Raw genomic sequence first — 17,256 nt, forward strand, 5'->3', positions numbered from 1 at the left:
AATTATTACTCACCAAATCAAATAAATGATAGTTTTGAAAGTTATTTTAAAGCTAGGAAATGAAGATGATTTCAGGAGAGGCAGCATAATTGGAGATGCGACTCAATGAATCTATCCAAAGAGAGAGGACTTTGTCATAGGCTGATTGATAAGACCTAATCACAATTCTTTTTCTATATTTGATATTCAAAAATTGCTTGACCAATGAATGGATTATTCAATTTTATATACTTCAGACATGTTATCAGTTAATTTTATCTTGAATGCTTCTTCTTTTCATTGTGAGATATGAGGAAATTTCAATCGACGCCTTAGTTTCACGACTAGCAACCAAATAATGTTCAGTTAAGAACCTAGAATGCTAAATAAACATCTCTGGTAGAATATTCCAAGGCATACATGTAGGTACACAGCAAATGCAAAAGGCAAATAAGGGAAGCAGATACTGCTTACCATTCCTGATACAGTGATACGTTTATACCAATCCATTAAAACCTCTAAAATTAACTTTGAAGTGTTATCAACAAATGGGGGCTGCATTCTAGACAGGAAAACAAGATGAATAATAAGCAGCTCCCCGAAAGTCTGATGATTCAAATGTTTGTGTTCTGTATTATTGGCTGGAAACAACAGCATTTTCGTCAACTGGTGCAGGATCAGCCACAGGTGACTTCTTTGCAAGGGACTTGGGTATGTCAATGTCATCTTGACAACAACGTTGCTGAGGATGGGATAGAAGTGTGCAGATATGACGGAAGAGGACACGAGTAAGCCCCTGACCACTCTCAAATATGTAAGCCTCATATTCGCTGACAAGTTCAAGGGCCTCCACGAGGGCATCATACACCTTCTGAGGACAGTTGTCAGGTCCAGGCTTGTCGTGGAGGTAAATTACATCCAAAGTGAAAAGCTTCTGAGTAGCAGGCCATTGATGCTGTGGTGGTATTGACGACCTACAATATAAGAGTATCTGCATATATTGAAGAGAAGCATGAATGAGATGCTTCCCGTGAAATGCACATCTAAATAGCTACTCAGAAGGCAAATATCATTTTAAACACTAAAAGACGGATATAGCAAGCACTCCCATGGAGCATAGTGAGAGCATATTAACTATCAACTAAGGTTCAGAAGACCCACAGAGGCATCTCGTTCTCAACTTTAATGTACTGTCGGATATTCTGTCACCTCACTAGGCTGGTTTACTTTTTCCCTTTTTTATCTTTTGTTTGAACTAGGCAGAGTTACTTGAAATCACTAAAATTATAATATCCTGATTAGTACTAGCATGAGGCGATCACAATGCACAATGTTTGCAGCAGGATAGCGTAGGTGCAAAAGGGCATCTCTATGTACTTGAAGCAGCACTTTTTTGAGATGCCAACTTCATTTGGGATTGGCAACTTGCAAGGGAACCATATAAATGATTAATCAAGTGAAAATAGTTAAGATTATTGTTCCAGTTCATTTCATGATATACTCTTTCGTTACAATAAAGAATGGATCTCTTACGTTGAAAAAGGGGGGGAACAACTTCTATATAGTAAGCTGAATCTAGTGAAATGATGTTAACATCCTATAACCCCTTCATTTTGGAAACAAGTAAAGAGAGAAAAAGCGAAAACAAGAACAAATATCTATTTATATCATGTGACTTCCTTCACTTCACCTCTTCTTTGTTTTTTTCGTTTCATATGAACAAAGAAGGGTTACTCCCGTGTACAAGAGACATGTCAGACAAGAAGCTACAAGTAACGATGTCCCCCAAAACAATAATGAAGCAGGGATTCATGTCAAAGCCTTACCTGTCAGAGGGAGATCAAGGGAAAGCATTTATAAGGTTGCTATGCAGTAAGGATGATTTGTGGAATAGTTTTTTTTAAGAAAATAAAAAGTCAAATGATATAACAACAATAATAATAGTAAGTTGAGAAGTTGTAATTAGATGTATTTATAAGAAGGAAGGTACTAGATGGAAAGTAATCAATAGAAGTCTCGTATCCAAAGTCCAAACTAGAAAGTAATTTCTAGAAAGAGTACTTGAGCACTGTAATCACCTAGACAAGTTGACAACAAGTGGCAACTCCTATACCACCTCATGAATGGCACTTCCTCTGCCCCAAATCAAATGTCCCTTTTCTCTTTAGTTTGACTATCTGCTGCCTAAAAGAGAGTTTTAACACATACCATTTTACTTCTTTTTTTTTTACAAATAAGTTCTATCCCATTTTATTTAACCAAAAGGGCACATGCAGCCTATTTTGACACTTCTCTACAGCTTTTCTCAACTATTCCTGGATAATATATACATGTTCCCCGATCCAACTCTATGTAAGAAACATAGAACTACTATCTTAATCCATGAGGCTTACATGAACTTCCATTATGCGTGGGCGCGGTAACTCCTAGACCATTACTTATTACTAGGGTAGTCAAATTTCGCACATATAAGTGTAACCCTTCCAACCCGTCTAGGCTGAAAATAAATTCATAGATGGGTCAATTTGGGCACAACCAAAAAATAGCATAAAATTTTTGGTTGGTTCGGTCATGTTAGGTATATTTCTTTCTCTACACTTTCACACACTTCTTTGAAGAAAAGAAAAGTTGCTTCTCGTTTGATTTGGAGTTAAACAAATTATTAAAAAACAAACAAGCAAATGAAAAAATGAGTTTGAACTGGGGTTGGTTTGTGGTCCAATTTTTAGCCCAAAGATCCAAGCAAACTTTGGTTGGGTTGAGTCATGACTCGTGCAGTGACTTAACCTGTTTTAAGTAGCCAAATTCGGCCCAACCCGCCTATTTGACACCCCTACTAATTACTAATTAAGCAAATGACCGGTAAAACAATGTCAAGGGCTGACATGTATAAAGTGAAGTTGCCCAGATAATTCTATGGAATATCTCACATCCTTACATCTGCTGTCCAAGAAAGGAGACAGGTCCACCAAGAGTGCCATTTCATAAGCAAAACTACTGTGTTGTCCTAGCCTTTTCCTGTCTCTCCACCAATCAGAACCTAAACAGATTTCTGAAGCGCACAATGATATATTCAGCCGAGGTTGAAAAACAGCCTGCTAAAGCCATATAGACCGGACTCCGGAGGGTTCTCTATTTCTCAGTTTTTAACTTTTTATGCACGATTCCGGCTTTCAACACATTTCAGAACTCAACTCTCCCCTTCCTCTTTGCTTTGTGAAGTACCACATTAATGGTCATCCCAAAGGTTGAGCCAAAGAGAAGAAAATGCCATGTCATCAACCTTTTTTTTTTATAAGGTAAATTGTATTAATCAAAAGGGAGAGAACTCCCGTATACACGAAGTATACCAAAGACGTAGAAAATTTAAATCACAATATGATTCTCTACAAAAGTCGCCCAATCTTCTATACAAGTAGGGGCTAGCTAAATGAGTGCACCAAAAAGTGATCAAAGATAAAAGACTATTCTTAAGATGTGAAAAAGGAGACTCAATCTCCTCAAAAGCTCTCCTATTTCTCTCCCCCCATACTACCCACATGAGAGCTAACGGGGCGAACTTCCACGCCTTTTGCTTTCTTCTTCTACGAAAACCGTCCCAGCTATATAACATTTATTTTACAGTGCTTGGCATCACCCATTGAACACCAAAAAGATTCAGGATTGCCCTCCACAAAGCAGAGGACACAGGGCAATGCAACAAAAGGTGATCAACTTCTTCCCCTGAGCTTTTACACATGTAGCACCAACTAACAAGTGTAATTACTCTCTTTCGGAGATTTTCAGCAATCAAGATCACTCCCCTCGCCGCTAGCCATGCAAAAAAGCACCTTCGTGGGCGCCCTAGGAATCCATATCGAGGAGTATGGAAAAGTGGTCTCCTCTCTAACCAACATACTCTGGTAAAAGGACTTTACGGTGAACAAACATCGCCACGCAAGCCCCATCACCAAGAGTCGTAGGATGGCTGGAGCCTGTCTTGCCCGTATAGCAGTGCCAACAAATCTTGGAGCTCCGCAATCTCCCAATCTTGCATGTTCCTTCTGAATGAGAGGTCCCATACTAACCCCCTTCATGCTCCTTACGAATCTGTTGGACCATCAGTTTCTTCTGGTTTGAAACTCTGAAGACGTGGGGGAAGGAGACCCTTAGAGTATCCTCTCCACACCACCTATGATTCCAAAAGTTGATTCTCCTTCCATCTCCCACCCTGTAAGTGATGTTGCCACTGAATGCTTCCCAATTCTTCATGATGCTCCTCCACATGCCACACCCGAAAGGTGTTGTGATCGCCTTGGTCCTCCAACCCCCTCCCGTTGAATCGTACTTTTTTACTATGACCTTACTCCATAGAGCATGCTCTTTTACCCCGAATCTCCACAGCCACTTTCCCATTAAAGCTCTGTTAAATACCCTAAGATCTTTCACTCCAAGTCCACCCCACTTCTTTGGGAAAGTGACTGTCTGCCAATTCACTAGATGAAACTTTCTAGTTCCATCCGCCGCATCCCGCAGAAAGTTCCTTTGAAGTCGCTACAGTTTTTCTGTGATGCTCACCGGTGCTTACAACAAGGATAAGTAATAGGTGGGCATACTCGATAAAGTGCTTTTGATAAGCACTTCCTTACCTCATTTTGACAAATACCGTTTCTGCCACCCTGCTAATCTTTTTTCAACCCGCTCGATCACTGGATTCCAAACCGTAGTATCCTTATATGAAGCGCCCAAAGGGAGGCCCAGGTAAGTAGTGGGAAGGGAGCCCACCTTGCATCTGAGAACACCAGACAAGGCATCAATATTAGTAACCTCACCTACCGGGAAAATCTCACACTTGCCGATGTTGATTTTGAGTCCTGATACTAACTGAAACCACTACAGGACCTGCTTCAGGTAGGTCAACTGATCCATATTGGTATCACAGAAAACCAGTGTGTCATCCGCAAAAAGCAAATGTGAGACTCTTCGGGCACTGAGCACCCCAATCGGAGCTGAGAATCCTCTCAAGAAACCTCTGCCCGCCGCACGATCCATCACTTTGTTCAGAGCATCCATCAATAGAATGAATAACATGGGGGATAGGGGTCACCTTGCCTGAGACCCCTGGAGCTACCAAAGAAACCACACGGGCTACCATTAACCAGGACAGAGAATCTGACTGAGGAAATGCAGAACTTGATCCATCCCCTCCATCTTTCCCCAAACCCCATCCGCATCATAATGAAGTCCAGGAACTCCCAATTGACATGGTCGAAAGCCTTCTCAAGGTCCAACTTGCATAGTAAGCCGGGTTCTCTATTTTTCCTTCTGGAGTCTACAAGTTCATTTGCCACCAAGGCAGCATCCAGGATCTACCTACCTTCCACAAACGCATTCTGGGAGGACGAAACAGTCGTGTCAAGAACCTTCTTAAGTCTGTTGGAAAGCACTTTAGAAATAATCTTGTAAATGCTCCCCACGAGACTAATAGGCATATAGTCTCTGATACAAGATGCACCTTCTTTCTTAGGCACAATAGTAATAAAGGAAGCATTGATACTTCTCTCGAAAACACCATTCGCATGGAAGTATTCAATGGCTTCCATCAACTCCCCCTTGATGGTGTCCCAAAAGAGCTGATAGAAAGCCAAGGAGAAACAATCAGGCCCGGGGGCCTTATCGCCAGCACAACTCGACACAGCCTCGTGCACCTCCTCCTCCTCGAAAAACCTTTCTAGCCACTCGTTGTCTCCCTCCCCTATATGGTTGAACTCTATTCCCCCCAAAGTCGGCCTCCAACTAACTTCTTCTTTATATAAGTTCTCATAATACCCCGCTATCGCCCCTTTTACCTCCTCATCTCCCTCAATCCTCACTCCATCCACAACTAAGGACTCTATGATGTTTCTCTTTCAATTTGCGACCGCCACCCTATGGAAAAACTTGGTATTCAAATCCCCCTCCTTTAACCAGAGTGCCCTCGATTTTTGCCGCCAACTAGTCTCCTGAGCTATTGCTAACTCGACTATTTTCCTCTTAACCTCCCCCAATCTCTCTTTCTCAGATTCATCTAACTCCCCCGCCCCTTCCCCTCTTTCTAAATCCCCCAATTCATACATAAGCTCCCTCATTTTAACCTCTCCCCTCCCAAAAACCTCCTTATTCTGCCTAATAATATCTCCCTTGAGCAATTTGAGTTTCTTCGAAAGACAACATGAAGGTGTCCCCGATACCCCATAGCTTGTCCACCATTCTTTCACCTTGTCACCGAATCCTGGCACTTTCAACCACATGTTTTCGAATCGGAAGGGAGCACGCACCCCCCTCCCTCTGCATCCATCTAGCAAAATAGGCAAATCATCTGAAGTCAACCTAGGTAAAGGAATCTGCAGCACATTCGGCACCAGCTCATCCCATGAGGGAGATGTCAGGAATCCATCAAGTCTAGACCTTGAGTTGGAATCCTCCGCCCTGACCCAAGTAAACCTTTTCCCTGACAGAGGAAGGTTAATGAGAAAGTGATCATTGATGAAGTCAGAAAACTACTCCATGGCCCTCGAAATCACACTACACCCTAATCTCTCCTCCGGGAATCTAATAGTGTTAAAGTCTCCCCCTATAACCCATGGAATGTCCCATTTCCCCATAATATTGGCCAGTTCCTCCCAGAAAGACACCTTGGACCCTTCCCCTACCAGCCCGTACACTCCCCCAAATCCCCACTCCACCCCACTCACTCTATCTTTGACGAGAGCTGCCAAAGAGAAAACTCCCTTGCTAATCTCCTTTACCTCCAAGCTTCTATCATCCCACATAAGTAGAATGCCCCCGGCACTTCCCGCTGCTGGGACCCAGTCATATTTCACCCAACTACCTCCCCAGACACTTCTCACGATCGCATCCGACAAAACTTCCATTTTGGTCTCCTGAAAACAAACTAGGTTGGCACCCCACTCCCTAACTCCCACTTTGATGATGGCCCTTTTGTTTGGGTCATTCATCCCCCTCACATTCCATGAAAGGATCTTAACTTCCATAAGCGACAATAGCCCCCATTTCCCCACCCCCCTAGCTGAGGTCCCCCTTCTCTGATACACCACTACATCCCCTAAGTTATTTTGCTTAACACCTTTACCCAACTCCCTCCCTGCACCATCGTAAAGAGATTGTTGCTCAATCTCCCTCAACAGTTCTAACACCCTATCTTCCTTCCCTTCAACAGAAACACCTAGAAACTTCCCAAAGTTTAATAGTTTATCCTCCATCCAGAAAGACATATCCCCTCCTCCGATCCTTGACGAAATTGGGCAGGCGTCTTCTATATGTACCCTTTCCTTGCTACTACCAGAGGAATACAAGACCATAGCATTGCTAGCACTAGGAGTTTTAACCTCCGAAAGGGTCTCACCATTTCCTTGAGGGGCAGCAACCTCTGAAATTAACACCCCGCTGCTATAGGAATGTCCAGAACCATCAGTAGGGTAGCATGGCGGAAGAGAGCATGGAACCCTTGGCGGCATATTAACTGAAAGTACTGGTCCGACACTAACATCAATTGGGGCATGCTCAACAATCTCCCCAGAAGAAGAAGAAACTTTAAGTGTGACCTCAGCACAACTAAGCCCAGGAGCAGGCGAGGGGTTGATGGAACTGGGTCCATCAGAGGCGGGGGGCCGTGGATTAACAGCACCATCCTTAGCCGGTTCTGCCCCTGCAGCAGCGGCCATCGTAGAGGGGCACAGGTCACTAGAGCTCGGTGAAGGAGTGCCACTGTGTGAAGCACCATGGCCAGAGGAAGGAGGAACGACTGTTCCCATATGCTTAGGAGCCTTATCATATGCAGCTTGAAATAAACCGGGCCCCTTAGGATCAATTCTAATGGAATTGGGGAAAGTTGTTGAACCCATGTGAGGAGGCCCAGGCCTATACTTGCTGAAAACTTGCCCGGCCCTATGATAAGTAGAAGAGGATCAGGATCGTCCCATTCTGCCTTTCCAGCCCGCATCACTGACCAATTCACGTCTTCTCCTCCTGTTAAAATTTTGTCTTCCTCCCCCAATTTCAAACCTCCCGTCTCTTCTCGATCAAACGTCTGATTTTGGCTCCCATCCCCTCAAAGACTGTTTTCTCCTCCCTTCCCTTCTATTTGACCTTCCCTTTTCTTCCGTCGCTATCACAGGCATAAAGATAGGGCGAAATTCAGGGCTCAGCCAAACCCTATAACTCAAGTAGCCATCTTCCACCACAGTGGAGACAGGGATTCTGCCCCCTTTTCTCACCACAATCCTCACTCGCGAGAGATCGTGTAAACTGCAAGTGACATCAATAAAACCCCCACAGATTTCCCCTATCTTCTTGAATAGGTCAAGACACCAAAGATGCACCGGGAGACCCACCATGTTGACCACCAATGTTTCGCCAGTGAAGCGAGGGTCAAGACACCCATCATGCTCCACCCATCTGTCTAGATTTAAAAAGTTCCCATCGAACCACATATTTCCTCTGACAAGAATTTCTGAAGCTTGAAACTTGTCAACAAAACGAAAGAGATATTGAGTGTCCCCCAATTGCGATATTTTCAGCCGTCCTTGACGTTCCATGCCTCTGCTGCCCAATTCCTAACAGCCTCCGGAGAACCAACCCATTTGGAGAAAGACCTAATGAGACTAGATTCCAAGAAACCCTTGCACCTGAGAGAGTGCTCCTCGGACAGCGAGAAGTGCGGCTCATGTCCTACGTCGAGCTTTCGATGGCATCTTCCCCCAAGTTCTAGGGCTGGCCAAGAGACAGCTTTGATAAAAGACATGTTTTCCAATTTTCTAGATTCTAGAGAGAAAAAAGAGCTTCTCTCTGTACAATCCATTATATTCTAAATGTGGCTGTCCCGGAAAAACTGGCCGGAAAAAGCCTCAATAGTTGGAATAACAGTATTCACAGTGGGTGAAAACAGTATATAGGAAGGAAGGTTTTCTCGTACTGAACAAAGGAAACAATCGTCAGAATCTGGGGTTTAAAGGCCGGAAAAAGAAAAAGTCGTCGGAATTTGGTGAAGCTGGCACGGGATGGCTCGGAAATGCCTCGAGAAGAGGTTGTCCGAAGAAAAAAATTTGAAAGGTCGTCGGAAAAAGCCACACGCGCTGGCGCATGGCTGAGATCTCGCCGGAAAAATAGGCAAGTTGGCGGCGCGTGAGGGCTCGGTTGCCGAAGAAATTTACTGGGTTTGGACGCGGGGAGCTTGGCTCTTGATGGGTGTGGTGGAATTTTAGGAAGAAGAAGACTTAGTACTCATTTCAGAAGCTTAAAAGAAACAGGTTTCCTATTTAGTTAGGAAACCTTATGGCCTGGGTAGGTCCCTTGACTGTACGATTTGATAAATAAGCTTACAAACCGGGAGGCTTCTCTTTTTCTTTGGTTCTCTTTTTCTTTGGTTTTACCTTTTGACTCCAGATTCCAATAAATCCCATAAATATCAGCAGCCGGTCGCTCTTGACTCGTCAACAACCCAGAAGCAATAAGATGTTCACTGCTAGAGTTCTTTCAAATATAAGAATGTTTTGGTAGAAAACAATGACTGGGGTTAATGAATAAAATGGACAAATTAGTGGCACCAAGACAAGCTAATCTGGAACTTTTTGCCCCATCTACACTCGAAAAAAATTATCTATATGGTTACTTGACAGAAAATAAGCTAGAGAATAGCTAGATGAAAAATTGCATTCAAGTGATATATCTCTACAGTGTTACAATCAAGCAGTTTATTGTCTGTTCCATGCATGAATTGATGATATTTGACGAAGCACCATATGTGCCAGCTACATTTTTAGTTTTGAAATGTGGCTTTCATAAAAGGAGAAGGATAGAGTGAGTATCTGGCTTATGTGTAGCATAAGCCCAGTTAAGCATGCACCAGCAGAAATTCAGGAAGAGACTATAAAGCAAAAACTCAGTTGACATTTTAACCATTCAAAGTCACTATTAAGGATATGTTACAGTGAAAAAATGGGAAAAAATGGGAGCCTACTAAATACATTTGTGTTTTAACATGAAAATGGTTACCCAGCAGAGAAAATGAAAGGCAACAAAACATTTGTGTTATAACATGGAAAAACTTACCACCCGGAGTATCCGATTTTGAGCACGTGATTTCTTTGCTTCATGGGCAGCGAGCCGAAATAGTTGAGTAAGATCAGCGTGGCCACAAGATGAATTTACTGTGAGACCCCGAAGAGCAGAATTGGCCATCTCAATGTCACTGCTGAACTCTTTCTGGAGCTTCACAAATAGAAAATTTTGGAGATCGTTTAGTTCCAATGAAGTTGTGATCATATATAGCAACTGCTAGATAGAAGGATCATGAAGGAGATATGGTGATGAAAGAACAACTAAGCGAAGCGGAAAAAAAATTGACTTGAATTTGCACTATGTAAAAAAACCAAGTACACTCTTGGCCCTACCAATTCGCCAAATTCCCAATGCTTTTTAAAAAACTATGCCGAAATAGAAGACAAGACATTTTTGAATGAAATGCACAAACACAAAATTCTAGAATTCAGCACATTCTTGGACAGTTCTCATAGTAGAATCAAACAAGTATACCTGCCACTTAACTGGTAAGTATTCCCAACAAACAAATATTTCTAAGGTCAATTTAGAATCAAAAACATACACAGCAGCAAACAATCAACCACTACTTCAGTTTCATCTTGCTATTATAAGGCACGCACAGTTGACTGCTAAAGGAACACTTGACATGCAGGATAAGATTATAAAGAGAGATTCTTTTTTGAAGTATCAAAAGCAGAGGGTGGATGTACAACTAAAGCTATGGGTTCGGCTGAACCCAATAACTCCTATATATGTGTCACGAAATCTACTAAATATGTATAAATATTATATTTCGAACCCAATAACTCAAATGGTCAGTGTCATCCCGAACCCATAAAGTTCACATCTCGGATCTGCCTCTGAACATAAAGTATTAACTCACTAAGTGCAAAGCATGGCCAACGCCAAACCCGAATAAATGGGGTGGGATGCAGTAGGTTACGGTCAGCATAAAATTAATCTAACTTTGATGGATCCAATACTGAATGAGTAGAGTGGAATAGATACAAAGGATACAAATAGCCGACGCCAGCTGGATTTGGATTGTGCATAGTTAATTGACTGATTGACATAGTATCAAATAGTATTGAAGAAAAAAACTATATAAATTAAAATATTGAAGTAGATCCATCGAGTCCTTTATGTGACACAATATGTTTTTTGAGAGTCTCAATGGCTGTTTTGACACATTTTGAAGTGCACATCATCATTATCTATGAAAATGAGCTAAAATGTCCAGTTTCAATCCAGAATTGGTTAATTTGACTCTCGAAAAATCTCAGACATAAAAGGAATAGGCAAAACTGAGTGATCTATCAACATCAAATTACTCGTAAAAGAAAAGCAAAGGAAAATCAGTGGGGCCACATAAGCAAACTGGAAACAAACAATAAGCATTTCAATGAGGTCTTGCTTCTATTATCTCTATTCCTACTCGTGTCTTACTTACAGTCTATTTCCTTGTAAAATTTTCCCTGAAATTATACGAGTGATCGGTTTCGATAAGGAGCCACATACTACAAAGATATACATACTGTTAATAAGGATGTCTGAGGACATAGTGTCCCCAATGATACTTTCCTTTCACAAGGATTTAAGCAAAAGTTACACTTATAAGGATTTATACTTACCCACGTGTGACCTAGGAGTCAATGAAATGGGTGAAAACCATGCAAGACTATAGTTCCCAGAAGATTATATGCTAGGCGATGCTCCTTGGGTGGAAGAGTTATCCGTTACAGTATTGGTGGGAGGTAGCAGGTACCAAGTGAAATAGTTGAGGTGAGTGCAAGCTCACCCGAACACCATCATTACCAAAAACAAAAGAAAAAGATATGTTCGTATATATTTATAATTGCTATTGTGGAAAACTTGGTCACATCTTATATCAAATCTTCCAACTTTTCAACCACTTATCAATGAACATTCCCAATATTTGGAACTTGTGTATATGAGGCTTGCACCTCAACAAAACTATAAAATAAACCAATAATTGCATAGCGAGTTCCTGAGAAAATTTGTCAGCATTCCTATTCTGATCTATCAAACTTAAAGCTTGGGGAAGATTTCTATAATCTCAATTAATAACCAGAAAATTACAAATGTTGTGAGAGAGCATTAGGATCAATTACTAGCATTTACTGAACACGTTAACAGAACTCTTTACTTTAGTTTGAGGTTTAGATGAATTACAGTCAAATAGTCTAGGGATAAATAAACATTATGCCCTGCTTAGGGCAGTGTTTAAAAAAGCGCACGCTTCCTCGCTTTAAGCGAGAAGCGAAGCGAGAAGGGGCACGCTTCAGCAGGGTGAAGCGACTCAGGTGTAGAAAAGCGACCGCTTCCCACTAAAAAGTGAGAAGCGGGAAAGCGAAGCGAAGCGAGAGAAGCGCCCGCTTCTGTGTTTTAAAACAGACCCAGCCCTATTTTATTAAAAACGAGATTTTGTGATTAAACACTAGTCTTTCATTAATTGAACAGCAGCGACTAGGGTTTTAAAGCAGAGACACTGGTCGACTTCTTCTTCTTCATCGACTTCTGATTTCTGAAAGCATCAACTAGGGTTCTTCTTCTTCTTCTTTAACTTCAAGTTCAAGTCTTCAACAGCAACAGGTATGTTCTGATTTTTTTCCTCTTCCTCCTCCTCCTCCTCCTCCTCCTCTTCTTCTTCTTCTTCTTTCACTGTTTAAACGTCCAAAAAGCAGCGAAATGCTGGCGAATTTTTTTTTTTTTACCTTCTGTTCTTTCTCAGAAAATTACTGCCCAAGAATAGAATGCTCATTTTATGCTTTAATTGATGCTACTCTTTAGTTTTTAAATTGAAGTACATTTGCTTACAATTATATGTGTTGTCTATGCAGTATTTATTTTAAATTTTTTTTTTTAAATTCCGCTTCACTTCAAAAAAGCGAGCGCTTCGCTTCTCGCTTTAAGCGAAATGGGGGTTGTCGCTTTTCCTCGTTTCACGCTCTTCACAACACTGGCTTAGGGAAATAGAGCAACTAGAAGGCCAAGGTAGTGAGTGATGATGCCCCAAGAGCTCACCATCACGTCGCATAGCTGCTAAGAAGTCACCCCGGCATCCTATGACAAGGTCACGTGCTAAGGAACTTTAAGAGAAGCTAGTTGGTCTACAAATTACAATTAAGTGCTTTGTACTGAAGGTGAGCTAAAAGACATGAAAATATCTCATAGGTACTTCAATGTGCTTGTGACATCATTGAAAGAGCATACGGAGGCAACTTGGACTCAAGGAGTTGCTAGAAACGGAGTTCAGGCTCAAGAGTCAAGCCTAGCGCCCTGCAATGAAATCTAAAGTCAGAACAAGTGGCCCATTAACTCAAAGCCACGCAATGCACTGGACTATGTCCCAGCAGGTGGTTTTGTTTGGTTTTTTGTCAATTGCCTAATTTGGAACCCAGTACAAATAGACCCTTAGACTCATTTTTTCATTAAATTGGTTGACACTTAGATGGTAACCGAGAGAGGAAAAAACCCTCTCTTTTGTTCTTTTTTGAACTCTTGATCTTCACAAGATCTTTTTTTAATTTTATGAAGTAGTGATCTAAACAAGGTAATTTGATTCCTTGTTAAGATTTCTTGACTCTTTGACAAACTTGATTGACTTTTTATTCTAATTCCAACGTTCTTCGTTTTGATAAATGCATTGTACGATTGAACGGGAATTCAGGGTTAGTTTCCCTTTTTATTAGTTGTTTGAATATTGTTAATGTATTCAGTTCCATATACCGTTTATTATGTTAATTTCACCCAACACATATCTTTATTTTGACTATGCGTATTGTTCTTTAGATAATTGAATAGAGTTAATTGCAAAACTCTAGAATTAGCTAATTCAATATTCTTCCACCATCGAGAATGCTCTCAGGGAGTCATTGATTTACTTCACGTGGTGACAGTACATAACCTTCTCTTATATTTTGTTGAATGGGAGGGAAGTAAATAAAGCTGACTCCTCATTTTCATACAAATCTGGAGGGGATAAAACATTAAACACGAATGAATTGCCCATCCTCCACCTCTAATTCCTTTGTTAATTTATTTCCCGAGCAAACAAAGTGAGTCGAGTAGCTAATTCACAGTTATTTTACTTCCCCACCCACTGCTACACCTCACTTGGTGTAAACTGGAGTGCAGCCATCTTATCCACTAAACTCTCTAGAAGTTATTTCTTTGAGTCAGAGCTAAAACTTAAAACATAAAACAGAAGGACTGGGAAACAACGGCATGGGAACCATGGGACCCCTTAGTAGTAAAGGGCAGACAAAAGTGCATACCTGCACACCAACTGAGGCCTTTTTCTTTTTGGAGTTTTCCAATTACTTTACTAATAGAAAGGCTTCCCTTATTCAGTTGAACTAAGCTACCGCATGAACAATGGATCCGCTGAGCTAGGTAAGCATCCAGATCTTGATCCAGAGATATTGCTTCAGAAATCAACTGAGCTCAGGAAATCACGTTAAGACGTCGATCTCCCCAACAATCACAACGTTGAATTGATTTCTCTCTCTTTCTATTCCTTGCAAATGGAGATAAAAACTGCGCACCATCTGCCCTAAAGTTATTCAAATTCCACCTCAGAGGAAACAAGAGGCCTCCTTTTTTCAAGTTTCTGATTTCATGCTATCACCATATCTAAGGAAAGCAAATTCAATTTCAAGCTCAAATAAATGGTTTCTGCGGCATGTATGTCTCCTATTTTTCCACCACTAAATATAGAGTTGGGGAAATTCTTCTTTCCTTCTAGTCCTCTGAAATGCACACAAATAGTTTCTATTTTTCATGAAAAAATGCCTATTATTCCGTTTCAGGAACATCGTATCTATTCACAAGCTCAAGAACCATACACACACATCCGCAGTTAACATGGTATAAATGTTTAATGCCCTCTCCCCCCAAATAAAAAGGAAAAATGTTACCCAAAGTTCCAGTAACTAATAAAAGTCTCCTCTCCAAGTATTCGAACCAAATTTTCTTTAGTACCCAAATACTTAAACACCAAACAACAACAACAACAAAAAACTAACCTCAATCCTGAACTAGTTTGGACCCGTTTCATTCCAATTATCAAGCAGGAATAATAAAGAGGGAAATAGTGAATTTGGAAAGGAAATTAGGGAAGTACCAGGAAAGCGGATTTGGCAAGACCAGCAAAAGCAAAGCGATGATCAGGGCTGATAGTGAGTTTGGCATTGATGAAGAGAATGATGGCTTGCTTCATAGCGTCCAACCTCGTATAGGGTCGCCCACCAGCTGTAGTTGAAACTTTCATTTCCACGAGTGATTCACTGTCCACATCTATGCAGAACAGTATGTCTTCGCTCGCTAAACGATTTGGTTTTAGACTGTACCCACCACTGTCTTCTACCTCTATTACCTCCATTTTCTCCGGCACACAAATTGATCACCCTCCCCTCTCTCTCAAATTCGAACAGTCTCTCTTTTCCCAATAAATTTTTGCTGCTTCTTCTCTCTCTCTCTCTCTCCTGCCTGATTTTTCCTTCTACTTTTTTTCTGGCCTGATTTTTTTTCCTTCTTTACGCTCTTCTTTTATTTTCATTTTCTTAATTTTTCCTACATTAAATGGTCGTATCTGCCCTTAAACTTTAGGAAATTGTCTAAATTTGCCCTTCATTATTATTTGTGGTCATATCACCTTTCTTGTTATCGAAAAGGCTAGATTTACCCTTAATTATATCGGTTCTAATGTTTTCTTTTGATTCTAATTTTAAATGATTTTTTCTTACTACGAGGAGTATCCGATTTAACCAGAATCTAGTTTTTTGATTCATTTCCGGATCAGGATCTTTGGCTTATGACACATGATCACGCCCAATTCTAGTCATAAAAAGGATAAACGATCGCTGCAAATATAATATACGGTTTAAAAGTCCGGAATCGAATCCCACAAAGAACTAAGGTTTAGCTACAATTGTTTACTATCACTAAAAAGACAAGCTCGAATAATTCCTAAGTAATAAGATTCTGTTTTCTAACTAATTAATTAACAAATTAAAATAGTAAATTAACAACTAAAGATACTAAGGATTGGATATAATATTAAGGAGGTCTAGAGTTATGATTTTCCCAATTGTCGAAACCCTTCTCGCTATGTCTTCTATAATTTTGCCTAAGTTTTTTCTACCGATCGTGAGTACTTTGGGAGTCATAGTTCTCTCTCGAGCAACTGCCATAATTTACTAGACATATTTTCTCGAACTACGCTAGTTGTTACTAATTTACCGCTCACTACGATCGCATCAAGGTTTCGTTATCTCTAATACCGTCATTAAACCCTATGTATTGATCTCTCACATACGTTAGGAGTGATGTTGGTCAACAACTACCTAAATATGTACCCTCTCTCAAGCAATACACACTAAATAGACACAGTCAATTGATGGTCATTCAATCAACAACAATAAACACGTAGTTGAACAAGTAGAGATACTCAAATTCAAAATTATATTAAAACTTAACAAGATTTCATCCTCCAAAAGGTTTCATCAAACCCTAGATGAGAAAGTTTAGCTACTAATAACCATACTAACAATCATGATAATAATTGAGAGCATTAAAATAGAGATTAAGGAAGAACGGAAGAGAAAACTCTTATGATCCGTTGCTTCCAAGTGTTTCCGCATCCTTTTGCTTCTCCAATAATGTCTCCCCTATCAGAAATAGGTTTAGAACCCCTTTTATACATGTTGGGAGCGTGTAGGGTCGAAACTACCAAGTCCTAGCCGAATTAGGACGAAATTCGCCCTTGGCCGTCTCGCTTGGCGCCTGGCGCCAACCAGGACACCGAATTTTTTTCACTTTTGTGCTATTCTGCCTTTGGCGTTTTGGTTGGTGCCTCGCACCAACCTGGGCACCAAAATCATACTCCCTCCAAATTTTTCTATTTTTACTTCACTTTGCATGCAAGCTTGCCAAATCACTTCAAATTGACTCCTACACATATAAATATTATTATTAAGCTCGAGTCACAAATATTTACACCAAAGTTAACAAGATTGAGGTATAATGCAAGGCAAATTACATGCGAAAATATGAATTTTTAGCCTAACATCGTTACCCCACACTTAAGCTCTTGCTCGTCCTCGAGCAACCTAAAACCTTGCTAACCAAACAATGCATGCAAGACATCATACAATTGAGGAGCATTTGGCAATT

General features: G+C 40.8%; 1 protein-coding gene across 1 annotated transcript; it reads right to left on the reverse strand.

Annotated features, from left to right (window-relative positions):
• Positions 1–324: 324 nt before the first annotated feature.
• Positions 325–15,599, reverse strand: LOC107759096 (uncharacterized). Its single transcript, XM_075246317.1, has 3 exons — positions 15,206–15,599; positions 10,069–10,227; positions 325–970 (listed from the first exon to the last, which is right to left on the reverse strand). The coding sequence occupies exons 1-3, from the start codon at positions 15,461–15,463 to the stop codon at positions 614–616; spliced, it is 774 nt and encodes a 257-aa protein (XP_075102418.1). The 5' UTR covers positions 15,464–15,599; the 3' UTR covers positions 325–613.
• Positions 15,600–17,256: the final 1,657 nt, after the last annotated feature.

Source organism: Nicotiana tabacum, chromosome 23, assembly GCF_000715075.1.
Source record: "Nicotiana tabacum cultivar K326 chromosome 23, ASM71507v2, whole genome shotgun sequence".
NCBI classification, from domain to species: Eukaryota; Viridiplantae; Streptophyta; class Magnoliopsida; order Solanales; family Solanaceae; genus Nicotiana; species Nicotiana tabacum.